The sequence below is a fragment of the Hibiscus syriacus genome, unplaced genomic scaffold (genome assembly GCF_006381635.1).
Source record: "Hibiscus syriacus cultivar Baekdansim isolate YM2019G1 unplaced genomic scaffold, ASM638163v2 tig00005406_pilon, whole genome shotgun sequence".
In the NCBI taxonomy this organism is placed as follows: domain Eukaryota; kingdom Viridiplantae; phylum Streptophyta; class Magnoliopsida; order Malvales; family Malvaceae; genus Hibiscus; species Hibiscus syriacus.
In genome coordinates, this window is record NW_024062056.1 from 1,273,759 (window position 1) to 1,287,682 (window position 13,924).

General features: G+C 36.6%; 1 protein-coding gene across 1 annotated transcript; it reads left to right on the forward strand.

Moving 5' to 3' along the window:
• Positions 1-331: 331 nt before the first annotated feature.
• LOC120199300 (serrate RNA effector molecule-like) lies at positions 332-6,017 on the forward strand. The gene is made up of 12 exons (XM_039200426.1): positions 332-870; positions 1,459-1,571; positions 2,278-2,332; positions 3,299-3,373; positions 3,455-3,529; positions 3,602-3,649; positions 3,819-3,887; positions 3,991-4,788; positions 4,894-4,942; positions 5,038-5,315; positions 5,393-5,563; positions 5,944-6,017. Exons 1-12 carry the CDS (start codon positions 458-460, stop codon positions 6,002-6,004), a joined length of 2,205 nt encoding a protein of 734 aa, XP_039056357.1. The 5' UTR covers positions 332-457; the 3' UTR covers positions 6,005-6,017.
• Positions 6,018-13,924: the final 7,907 nt, after the last annotated feature.

Genomic DNA, 13,924 nt, shown 5'->3' on the forward strand with positions numbered 1-13,924 from the left:
AGAATTTTTATAAAGGGAAATATTTACGTTATTATCCAGAGAGTTGAGAGAGAAAATACAAGTGAGGAAGAAGAGGAAGCTTCTCTTTCAACTATATGGCTAAAATTGGAAATTAGATATACTTCAAGGATTTATTTGATATTTAACAGTACTTAAGGGATAAAATTAAATATTACCAATTTTGTTAATGTTGTCACATCATTAATTTCATGGGATCATTATGTTACAAATCTCTAACACTAGTGATCAATTTATAACGTTCAGTGGGTAATAAATAATGTACTCACATTTTAGTGACCATTCGTGTAGTTTACCCTTCTTTTTACTTTGTGCTATCGATCCTCAGTCCCCGCGAAAAACGAATTAAAAAGAGAACTTATCTTTTTATTTTATTTTATTTTTCATTTTCATATCTATATATTTTCCTTCTAGGGTTCCGTTTTACCGCCCTCTACATATGGCCGACGTAATAAACATGCCGGTTGATTCCTTCGACCACCGACGTGGCGGAGGCGGCGACCGTAAAGACAATGAAAACAGCAATGACAACAGACAGCCTCCGCCATCCGACGATCCCAACTCCTCTCCCCCATCGCCGCCTCCCCCTCGACGCCGAGAGCGAGACTCACGCGAGCGACGGGACCGCGACTTCTACGATCGCAACCGCTCTTCTCCACCTCCACTCACCAGAGACAGAGATTACAAGCGGCGCAGTAGCATGAGCCCTCCTCCACCGCCGTTTTATAGGGATAGGATACACTCGCCTCCGCCGCGGAGGTCTCCACCTTATAAGAGGTCTAGGCGGGAGGATGGTGGGTACAGAGGGAGGAGAGGGAGCCCTAGAGGAGGATTTGGACCTGGAGATAGAAGGTAATGTTTCATTTCTTCTAGATTCATTTTTATCACAATTAAAATGTAAATTGACGCATCTTAAATTAGCTATATGTATCTGAACTATTGATTTTTTTGCTGTGCTTATACTACGAAGTTATTTGTGATCTGTTAAATTTAGCATTTACTCTAATCAATTTTTATTTTTTGATAGAATAGTCTAATCAATTTAATCTTGGAATTTTTTAACTGCGACTCCGTTAAGATCGAGAATAATCATTAACTTAGGAATCTTCCTGTAATTTTTTGTAAAGTATACCTTGTTAGCCAATGGTGTCGGTATTTTGAATGCATGAATTGCTACCTATGGTTGCTTCTGACCCTGCAAAAGAACCTTGAATGAAGTTTAATGTTACTTGAAAATGGATAATTCATTCAGTTTTCTCGTATTGCTCTTGATCCTGCGTCTCTTCTTTATATGACTATATGTTTCATTATTTGAGTGAATTTATGCTCATATTTTGTCCATATATTATGATTCAATCATATATGATTTGTTATTTTCACTTGACAATTTTGGTTATATTCAGATTTTTCTCATAGTTTAATTCGATTTTGATTTGACAGGCTTGGGTACGACTATGGTGGTGGATATGATCGTGAGGTGATGGGAAGGGCTGGTCTCCCCGAAGAAAGGCCTCCTGGCAGATACTTTGGCCGTTCTTCTGGTGGCTATCAAGGTGATCCACTCTAGAAATTGTTTAACTAATTTCATATTTCCTCAAACTTCAATTCTTGCACTTGGAACAATCTCGAAACATTTTTGTTTTGACCTTTGGTTCTGCCTTATTTTTCTCTTATTATTAATTTATTAAACTCCGCCTGTGCTTGCACTGCCAGTCCCAAGCCCGGATAAAGGAGGAGGGTTGCATTAGTCTCGTGATAGCCAGTGTAAAATCCTGTCACATCTTTTGACATGGACTGAGACCCCTGAGATATTGAGATTAAGGCTTGTTGGTTTGGTTCTGTTAATATATCAAAGATGTTAAACTACATTTATATACTCCTTTTTCTTGCAGCCAAAAGCATGCAAATTCCTACTGGTTAGGAATAGCTCTAATTTTCATGCATCAAATTAAAATAATCAGAGATTAACCTAGACAAAACTATATTTTTTTTTTGGCATTAATGTTTCCCATTGAGCCACTTTTAGATGTAGCATCATTTTGGAAAGTATCTAGATGCATATGACGAGAATAACTTTGGGCATCTATGAAATGATGCATAATTACAGTTGACGGTGACACTATGTGTAGTAGTTGCGTTCCTTCTAAAATTCCATTGGGTGATGATGCATTACCATATACTACTCTGCGGTAACAAACTTTTTATCAATATTTTCTGTTTATGCTGTTTTTAGTTTGCCAAATAATATTGTTTTTGCAGATTGGGATTCTGGCCGTGGTTATGTTGATGCCTCCAGTTCGAGGAGTATTCAAAGGTTAGCTTTCCATCTCATTTAGGGATTCATGTATCATATTAGTTTTAAATTACTTTTCATTGCATTGCTGGCAAGAGCTTTGTTACTCCCATTCACCAAAAACATGGAAGTACCCACGTTGACATGACACGACCCAGGATAGGTCGGACACAAAAAATAGGACCCATCTTCATCCCATGGTCAGCAAATCAAGCTGAGGAGATATCAATCCATCCCCATGATTTGGAGCAGCACATCTCATCCTTACCATCATGGGTAAGGAGAGAGAGATGAGAAAAGATTTGAGCTATTCCAAAGAGAAGAAGAACCTTCAACCACTTTTGGTATTTTAAATTTAAAGAGTTCTGTTTTCGTACAAGGGAAGAAAAGAAGTCTTTTTAGATTGAATTTTGGGCCTATTCTTTAACTAGACTTGGATATTATTAGTTTTTAAACAAAATCCAATTTAATAATTATTCATAACATTGGTTTTAGGTTTAAGGCCCAAAATATATTTAATTCAATGTACAAATCCAATCTAAATGGTAGATTGTTATATCTTAGATTATATTTGATTCTTAGTTATAAAATTAAATTATTATAAATAATTTTTTAATAAAAACAAAACAATATTATTTTTATAAAATATGAATGTATTATATTTTACTTAAATATTAGTATGTTCATTATCTTAAATGTGAAGTTGTTAACTTTATGGTAATTATCCTATAAAATAAAGTTGTAAAAATATTGTTCGAAGAGTCCCTGCACCCATGTCCTCTTCTCTGACCCTTTTCAGCTGTATCCCCAGGTTCTAGATTTAAGGTGATTGGCATGTCTGACACTTAGATCCATACCCGTGTCTGACATCTGTACCTGAGTCCAAGTAGCATAGGACAAGACTGCCATATTGAAGGTCTCTTTTAAATTTTGATTGAGATGATTTCAAAACTGTTCTTATCATTGGTTGTTGCATAAATGTTTCAGAGAAGGATTGATGTCATACAAACAATTCATTCAAGAGCTCGAGGATGATATACTGCCTGCTGAAGCTGAGCGCAGGTACAAACGAGGAATAATGTTATGATTCAGTTTTATCTTATTTGAGACTTGTGGCTGAAGCTGTGGTTTTTTACTGTGTAGGTACCAAGAATACAAGTCAGAGTATATATCTACCCAGAAACAAGCCTATTTTGACGCTCACAAAGATGAGGACTGGTACTTCCCTTTGATTGCTGAATTCCTCCTCCACTCACCTCGCTGTTCTAATTGGACTTCTTTATGTTGTAGGTTGAGAGACAAATATCATCCAACAAATTTGGTAACTGTTATAGAAAGGTTAGTTGTACTTGCATATTTCTTGATGTTTCAGGTCATGAATTTGTTACTAAGCTGATAGATCCCCTCAGCACTGCATTTTGTAGCATGGTGCGGTTTTACTGCACTGTTGCTCGATTCATTATTTCAATTTCTTGTTTTATTTTGATTTTGACATTTCCTTTTTTAGGAGAAATGAGCTTGCTTGTAAAGTTGCCAAGGACTTTTTGCTTGATCTGCAGAGTGGAACGCTCGACTTGTAAGATCTGCATAATGTGTCTTCGTACTTACATGTATATTAGACCTTTCTCCCTGCTAATTCTTTTCAAGCTGCTGTCCAATAATTTATATTGGTTATGCAGAAGTCCTGCTGGCAATTCCTTATCATCAAATAAACCAGGACAGACCAGTGATCCTATTTCTGAAGATGAAGCAGACATTGGTGGCAAAAGAAAGCGGAATGCTAGGGGTCCTGCTAAAGAAACTGACCTTTCTGCTGCTCCAAGGGCTCACCCAATCAGTTCTGATCCAAGAAGAATTCAGATTGACATTGAACAAGCACAGAGCCTTGTGCATAAACTGGACTCTGAAAAAGGAATCAAGGAAAATATTCTTAGTGGACCTGAAAACCAAATAAATAGAGATAAACCTCATGGTAGTTCCACTGGCCCAGTGATTATTGTGCGTGGCTTGACCTCTGTGAAAGGACTTGAAGGTGTAGAGCTTCTGGAAACACTCTTAGCTTACTTGTGGCGTGTCCATGGCTTGGATTATTATGGAATGATTGAAACAAGTGAACCTAAGGGTCTTAGGCATGTGAGAGAAAAGGGGAAGGGTTCTGATGTGACTAGCAATGGATCTGAGTGGGAAAAGAAACTCGACACACGCTGGCAAGAGAGGTTGAAGGGTCAAGATCCTTTGGAATTAATGACTGCTAAGGAAAAAATAGATGCTGCTGCTGTTGAAGCTTTGGATCCTTTTGTCCGAAAAATCAGGGATGAAAAGTATGGTTGGAAGTATGGTTGTGGTGCTAAGGGTTGCACAAAGCTCTTTCATGCTGTGGAGTTTGTGCACAAGCATCTTAAACTCAAACACCTGGAGCTTGTGATGGAGCTAACATCTAAAGTGCGTGAAGAGCTTTATTTCCAGAACTACATGAAGTAAGCATGGTCTTACATGCAGCTTATTGGTTATATATGTGTGTGTGTGTGTGTGTGTGTGTGTTAAGGATACTAATATAAAATATACACCGTTGCCATTCACAGTGATCCAGACGCACCTGGTGGGACACCTGTAATGCAGCAATCTGTACCAGTATGCTACAACTGTTGTTTTTTTTATGTATTGATTGCTCTTGAAGATTTATGATGTTGTGTTTCGTTTTATCTTTTTATTTTTTCTTTTTGCAGAAAGGCAGGTCTCTGAGACGTCAAATGTTGGAAAATCGTTTGAAAGATGAGCGTGGCTCCCGTAGAGAACGTGATAACCGAGGGAACGGAAGTGATAGATATGATAAGTCTGAGAACCCTCAATCAAGTGATTTTCCATCCAACAATGACGGATCTGATAGGGGAAATCGTGATGATCTAATGTTTGATGCTTTTGGTGGACAAGGGGTGCATGTTGCAACTTCATTTTCTTCAGATATGGCACCTCCACCAGTATTGATGCCTGTTCCTGGTGCTGGGTAGGTCTTATACTGTTCTACAAGTAGCAGTAGTTAGCTTATTATTTCCTCAAGTACTTATAATTGTGTAATTGCAGTCCATTGGGTCCCTTTGTTCCTGCTCCACCCGAACTTGCAATGCAGGTGTTCAGAGAGCAGGGTGGTCCTCTTCCTTTCGAAGGCAATAGTAGAAGTGGACGTCCTGCAGGGCCGGCGCCCTTTCTTTTGCCTGCTGCTGGCTTCCGGCAGGATCCTCGGCGTTTACGAAGGTAAGTTTGTTACTGTTGGCAAACCATATGGATGCGCTGCAGCTATATATGTTTATAATTTTTATGATTGTACCTAGTGTTAATATGTTGATCCGGCAATTGTTTTTTCTGGTTCTAATAAGTGAGGTAGGAAACTTGCGATATGTAGATCACAAAGTGGCTCTAGTAAATCCATGTAACAAAGGGAATATCGAAGGGTGCATAGAAGCCGGTGATGTTATTGTGATTAGAATATTCTCTTAGGTCATCACATTTCTCACCAGCCCCGCTTGTGCCTTGTCTGATAAAATTTGTCGGTCTAAATAAAATAGTTATTTCCATAGTGTTTCTCTTTCTATATTCAGCTAATTAAAGCGTGCACCATATTTTTTTTCACGCAGTTATCAAGACCTAGATGCACCCGAGGATGAAGTGACGGTTATAGACTACAGGAGCTTGTAGGTTGGGGAAATGCGAAAATGGAATGAGGAAAGCAGCATCAAGGTCAAATTCCTGGGGTTATTTGTACCATAATGTTAGAACTCTAAAATTCTTATATATCTTTCCAGGTGCTACAATTTGTGATGAGCATTCTCCTGCTTTGATTTTAACCAAGAATAACGCTTTATTTCGTATAATATTTCTCCTATTGATTGTTGGTCCCGCTTAACGGACTTCGACAGAGGTGATGATTCTGAACATTGAGGAAATGTTTTTATAACAAATTTGTATTTGCTGTAAAATATGGAATTTTTACTCCCAATGCTTGCAAAATATTCACACTTGTGTTCTTTTGCCTCCCAATAATTAAAAGTAGTACTAATAAGGAGATTGTCATAACTATTTTTTTTGAAAAACAATTATGACTTTGATTTGAAAAATTGATGATTTTAAATCAATTTGAATGGAGTCGTCATCGACCTTTGGGTTAGGTAGGTTTAATACTTAAAAACATCTTTTAAAATAATTTTAAGAAAAATCGTTTTTAAGATAAAAATTGGTTTGTGTCTATCAAAAATTCGATTTAACAGGTTCGGGAGTCGATTATGCGTGAGGAAGAATAAACACCCCCACAACGCCCAAAAATTGGTACATAGTCGCTTATACATTGTCGTAATGGTGGAAATCATGAATTCACATCAATAATTAAAGTATGATCCATTTATTGAACTTAATTAATTTGCTTCCAATTATTATTAGGAAAAAATTCTTTAACTTGAAAAAAAATCTCGAGATTTGCGATCCTCCATCGGGAAAGTTATCTCAACTATTTCTCATCCGTGAAATTATTTAGAAAAATAATATCGGAATTTGCATGATCATTATTAAAAGATCGATTTAATTCAAGTTCACTATTTGTTTGAATGTTGTATCATATCACACTGCTTCAATCAAGCGGTGCTTTCTACGCAAATTCTACAAATAAATGTTCTTGAAAAACATTTGACTGATAACAAATAGAGTATAAATTTATAGCTAAAAATCAATATATATTTAAATAGGTAAAGAAACCATAATAAATTGAAATATATAAATAGATATGTGCATAATAAAATACATGTGATAAAAATTTCATACAAATAAGGCTTACAACAATTGTTTTAATTTATATATATATATATACATACACGAAATTATACAGGTAGTAAAAACAAAGTTACAAATTTGGACCAAGATGTAAATATTCAAATATGATAAACTAAAGTATGAGTAAAAGAATTTGATCATATCTAGTAAATAAGGATTAAATAGCAAGAACAACAACTTTAGAGGTAAAATAATAAACATATAACAAATCATAGCTAATGCACAAATATCATGAAACATGAGTACTAAAACAGAAATAAATCCCAAAGCAACATGCAGGACCAAAATAAAACGAACCAGAAATTCGTAAGGGTAAATAAAAATTATACCTAAAAGCAACAATATACAAAGAGATGACTAAAATGAAATATTTACAAACATCATGACCAGAGTCGAACATTAACAAAGGCATAACATATAACATGGCGACTTAAATATAAATGAGGAAGAATGAGTGCCCGAAACAGAACATTACAAAGTTCATTTGATGGCTAAATAATGAGATTACAAATCATAGGGACCAAACATGTTATTTTCCCCATGCCTAACGCGTAGATTCCCCTTCGCCAAAACAGCGTCACACTTAGGTTAAGATATAAACCCGTTTTAAGGGTTTTCTCCAAAACCCTAATTCATTTCCTAACCCTCTCTCAGCCGTATTCCCTCATTTCCTCTATGCTTCCCCCTCTTCCCACTACTGAAGAAGAAAACCACAACCCCGTCTACCGTAGATCGACGACCATGGGGATTCAAACACAACAACATCATCTACCTTATCTATTTCTCCTCTGCCTCTCTCTAAAACAAACCTAAAAACCGAGCTCCCACCCACAATCATATTTTAAAACAATACCTTTATATTCGAAAACAAGAGGTCCTTGGTCCGGTGAAAAAACGATGGTCACTGTTCCGATTAAGAGCAATGTAATCTCTTTTCCTTTTTAATGTTTTTCTTATTTTTTCTCCTGTTTGAAGGATCTCTTCAAGTCTGGAGTTTGTTTGTTTTTTTTCTCTAGTTTCTCCTCTCATTCGAATCTTTCTGTTTTCTTCCCTCTTCGTCTCCTCTTTTTCCCCGAAAAACTCTCTCTAGTTTTTCTTTTTTCTTCTTCTTCCCCAAAAACTCTCTCTTCGAAAATGCCCCCCTCTTCTTTTTATCTTACATATGGATGATTGATGATGTCTATTGTCGAGGAGATAGGATATCATTATCCTATTTTCATTGATTGACAAAATAAGATTTGCTTTGGATTTGTTTTGATTTTTTATTGGGGTTTTTCATTTGAGTTGATCTTTTATTGATTTAGTGCAGGTTCGGTCACTGTTGATGATGACGGCGGCTCAGGGGCTTTTGACAGCGACTCACGCGACTGGGGTGATGGCCGGTGAAGGGCATACGTCGGTCTGGGGAGCTGAAGAGTTTGGCGCATGCATTACATGAGCGGGTGGGCTGATATCTTTTGGTCGACGATAACTGCTGTAGGAGAGAAGAAACCCTAATATGTCTGAGTTGAATACTGGGCATGGACCTGGTTAGATCTTGGGCCTCGGGTCTGGGCTCCAGCTGGGTTTTGGTGGGCTTGAGTGTTTGTATTATGGGTCCTTGTAAATTGGGCCTACACAATGTAAATTAAAATGTTATAAGTAGTAGTAGTAGTAGTAGTAGTAATAATAATAATAATAATAATAATAATAATAGATTAATAAGCGTAATTAAAACCTGAACAAAAACGGGTATCTACAACTTCCCCTCTTTGCACATTATTGTGTTAACAAGAATAGGGAAACGATAACATGACAACAAGTTTTTGTCCGGTTCTCTTTTTAACTTTGAAACTTGATATTAAAGGCGACACTGCTCATCCGCTATGAAGAGTTCTGGTCATGTTTAGGGAAATTTGAAGAAAACACGGTTCCTACGTGATGAGGAAATCTGGTTATCTAAGGGTGACACTGCTCTTACGTGATGAGGAGATCTGGTCGGTGGATGACATTGTTCCTACGTGATGGGGACGTCTAGCCTTCTTTAGGGATAAATTGAGATAACACAGTTTCTACATGATGAGGAAGTCTGGCTATCTAAGGATGATGCGACTTCTACGTGATGAGGAGATCTGGTCGGTGGATGACATTGTTCCTACGTGATGAGGACATCTAGCCATCTTTAGGGATAAATTGGACATAACATGATTCCTACGTGATGAGGACGTCTGGTTATCTAAGGATGATGCGGCTCCTACGTGTTGAGGAGATCTGGTCGATGGATGACATTGTTCCTATGTGATGAGGAAGTCTAGCCATCTTTAGGGTTAATTTGTTTCAAGAGAAATTGTCTCAAGCGAGATAAAATTTTTTCAAGGGAAACAATCTCAGATGATGTTTCAAAAGAGACAAAATTTGTTTCAAGAGAAACAATCTCAAAGTTCGTGTCTTAAGGAAGACTATCTCAAGTGAGACGAAATTTGTTTTTAAGAGAAACTGTCTCAAGCGAGACAAAATTTGTATTTCGAGGGAAAACTATCTCAAGCGAGACGAAACTTTGTTTCAAGAGAAACAATCTCAAAGGAGACAGACATTCTACTCCTGCATGTTAAGGAGATCTAGCTGCCTTTAGAAGATATAATCGTTCACTTCAAGATGTCAAATATGTGAATGACATTGTTCTTTCATGTTGAGGACATTTGGTTATCACCAAACTTTGATTTCCTGAAAGATCAATATAAAAATGATGCATATATGAATGACTATCTTGGATGTTATAATGGATGCCAAGATGAAGTTTATTTTATGTGCTTGATTTGATGAATTTTTGAATTTGTCCTCATGAGAGGGGGAAAATGTCTTTAATAAAGACAAGGTTTCAAGTGGAAATTTTAAAAGTAACCCCATGAGAGGGAAAATCAAATTCATTATTGCACATGATGATGAATGTATGATGCAAATATGCAACTTTCAGGTGGCATGTATGCAAAGATGTATGTTGATGTATGAGAGGGGAATGGTTGTTTGAATAGTCTTCATTTTATCCCTGATTCAGTTGTCTTCATTTTCCACCAGTGTGTATTCTTGCAGACTTCAACATGTGGCAATTTGTTTTCCTTGCCCCATCAAATTTTGCCCCAAAAATTATGGCTTCCCTTACCCCAGCTTTGATCATGAACTTTATAGATTTATTTATTGAATTCCAAGATATACTTCCAGAGAGATTATTTTGTTTGAAAATGTTTTTCTTCCTTTGAAAAAAAATTAATGAAGAAAGAATTTGTGAATTTTCATTGTTAAATGAACTAAAATAATGCTCCCTCTTCAGCCTCAGAATTGGAGCAAATCACAAAACATGAGTTCGTTGAATATTAAAAGAATCCAGTGATCTTTTAATCTTTCATAACTGCAAATATTTGACAAATATCAAGATCGACAGGTTGGTTTTGAGGGTAGCTACCTATATTTTGAGGTTTGTTTAATCAATTCATCTTTTTTGTTTTCTCTATCATCATGAAAATTAGGACATACCCCTCTTTCTTGGTTTAGCATATTGATCAGAGGCAGACAAAATGACGCAACTAGCATAGTCAATTTCTAGACTTTTTAGAACACTTCTGTTTTAGTTCTTTGAAATCTTCCATTTGTTCAAGCTTTGTAGATTTCTCTAGCCAAGGCAGTGTGGAAATATCGATCTAAAAATGAGATTCATGAGTGCTCGTGTGGAATTGACTATAACAGGTGTTCCTCAACTCCCTTTGTCCATATTCACTGAAACTCCTTATTTAATAAATTCGATTTAGTTTTCCATGTTTTGGCTAGCTGAATTTAGCTTTATTGTACATACATAGATTATAATTACCTTTATTTGGCTAGCTGAAGGATTCATGTCGTCAGAAAGCCTTTGACTTGACAATCACAGTGGAGCAAACACTGAATTGCCAAGTACCTGATTAATGTCATGGTTTGAATGTAATATATTTATAAAGCCATAGCTTTTGAGTTTCCTCTATAACCAATTACTTTAGCGGAATAGCTGAAATTTATTGTATATATATATATATATATTTATTATGGGTATACAGATTCAATCTCTTAAGCTTGTCAAGAAGAACCTGTTATAGTCCAGGTGTTGTTGAAGGTCAGAAAATCTTATCGTTAGAGTTCAATTTCCAAGCAACTGACCTAAACTAGATTAACCTACTCAACCATTCTATCTGTAAAGATCATAATCATCATTGAACGTCCTCAACAAAAGTAGAAACCAATTAGCTTTGCAATTTCATGTGCTAGATGCCCCATTTTGTTCGCTCCTAACACATACCTGAATGCCAAGCCCTTGATTAACTCTACATGTGAGGAGAAAGCTAGCCTAGTCCCTTCAAGAGAAGGGTATGTATTGTGGTGTATATTCTGGAGTAGGATTATGGGTTCTTGTTTTGCAGGGTTCAATTTTGTCATTTGTCAAAGATTTACAACCTCAATTATTAAAGAGCTTTTAATTGAGTTGATATTCAAATAATTTCAAGATTAAAATTTGCTCATTGCTCATTACCTTAGAAGAAAGCGTTTTATTTAAAATGTTCGAACGTCAAATGACTTACAAACATTGGAAGAACAAAAAGAAAAACAATTCAAACAAGATGAAATGCCCCATTACATATCGAATGTCCATGCCCCTGAATCAATCAGATCTTGGACCTTGCGCTTCAATGACCCATAATTCTCAGTGGTGTGCTTGAGCTCCCAATATGGTAGTTGCATATGGCGTTAACATCATGGACTTCAGGATATGGGGCATCTCTTGGTTTTGATTAAACTAGAGTCACAAGGTTATTCTCAACTAGCGTTGGGAGCAATTCCTCATATGTCATTGGAATTGGATTGATGTGAGTATTTTCACGAAACACCTTATGAGTTTTGGTCCCTTGATTAGCTAAATAAGATCCCACTATGTTATTCTAAACTCTTTCCTCAATATCAGTATTGCTAGTACTTTTTATCCTGTCATTCTTGACAGCTCTTTCGATCATTTCTCCACACATGATGACGTCAGAGAAACTCTTAATGGCAGCTCCTATCATGTGGTCGATATATGGAGATTTTAATGTATCGATGAATAAAGTGATGAACTCTCTTACAATCATTGGTAGATGTAATTGAGATACCACATCCTTCCATCGTTGTGCATATTATCGGAAGCTCTCATCACTCTTTATCTCCATATTTTACAGCATTGTTCGATCAGGGGCCATGTCAGTGATGTGTTTGTATTGACCAAAAAGGCAATAGCCAAATCCTTCCAAGAGCGGATTTGAGTACGACTCAATTGATTATATCATTTAGAAGAGGGTCCAGTCAAACTGTCTTGAAAATAGTGGATGAACATCTGATCATTGTTGGTGTATCCAGTCATCCTTCCAATAAACATCGTGAGATGGGCATTAGGGCAATTGGTTCCATTGTACTTTTCAAAATCGGGCATTTTTAATTTGGGCGGGAGCACCAAGTCAGGAACTAAGACCAGTTCTCTTGCATCCATTTCATTATGAGAAATTTGTCCTCTCATTCCCTTGAATGTTTCTCTACGCCACTTTTTCAAGTTCTTCGGGATCTCATTCTTGGTTTTCTTCATCTCACCAGGAGCGGACATGACATGTTGTGATCAGTAGGATTATCCCGATGACCTAACACAATTGCATGAGTTTTAGTGGCAGAGAAGCTTACTTGGTGGCTTGGAAGCTTGTTAGAAGAAATGAGTATCGATGGATTAGCATATGCTATCACACAATCAAAGGTTTCTCTAGTCGAGGAAATCTTCTCTTTGCCTCTTTCTTGGTTGAGCCCAGTCAGTTTTGCTACAATTTGGTCAACTAGGTTGTCTTGGTTTTGCAAGATGTAATCCACAATGACCTTTTGCGCTTGCTCCATTTTAGCTTCCCAATCTGTTTGCATCATTTGCAAATTCTCTTCCAGTTCTTTCTTCAGTTTCTCAAATTTTGCTTCCATTCTTAGTACTGTGTGAATGAAGTTGCACAGTTAGAAACACCTCATTAGTGTTCTCCACGAGATAAATCCATGCATCCATGATTAATGCATGAAAAAATGCCTAAATGAATGCCATCAAGATAGTCCATTTTACAGACATTCTTTCACTTAGATGCTGAGTCTGGAATGGGTCACTAATTCATCTTGGATCTTCGTCCTTGAGAATGATGCCCCTCAAGCACTCTTCAACCTAACTCCGTTAATGCGCCCCCGTGCAGTGCTGAAGTCACTGTGTCGCTCCTTCATGACTAGCGATGAAATGATCATAGATAAAAAATCTTCTACTGGATTACTCCTCGGATCATCTTTCCAGTCTCAAATATTGCACGATCTTCGAGTAAGTTTCCTTCTTGTACTCTATGAATTTCTTTTAGCCTTCGGTGCATTTCTGTGTAAGAAACTTTTTGATTGAAATTTTTTATCTCTTCTTGTGAAAATTTTCACTTGAATTTCCCCTTGTGGATCAACACTTTCGCATTATGTTATGTTGATGAAATGCAATACAAAAAGGATGAACAATGACACAAACAAAAGAAAAGAAATAAGTTAGTGTGGGTAATATAATCAGTAAAATTAAAAGATGCTATATAAAAATAAATACAACACCTACCCGATCATGGTATCTACCGAAACATGTTTTCATTAGTTAGCAAACCTACTCGAACATGCTCTTTACCCAAAATGATTTATCTTCACGAAATTGATCCTAACCGCATGGTATCTAGTTCGCATGCTTTTATTCAACAAATTTTAAAGTGAAAGGTAAAG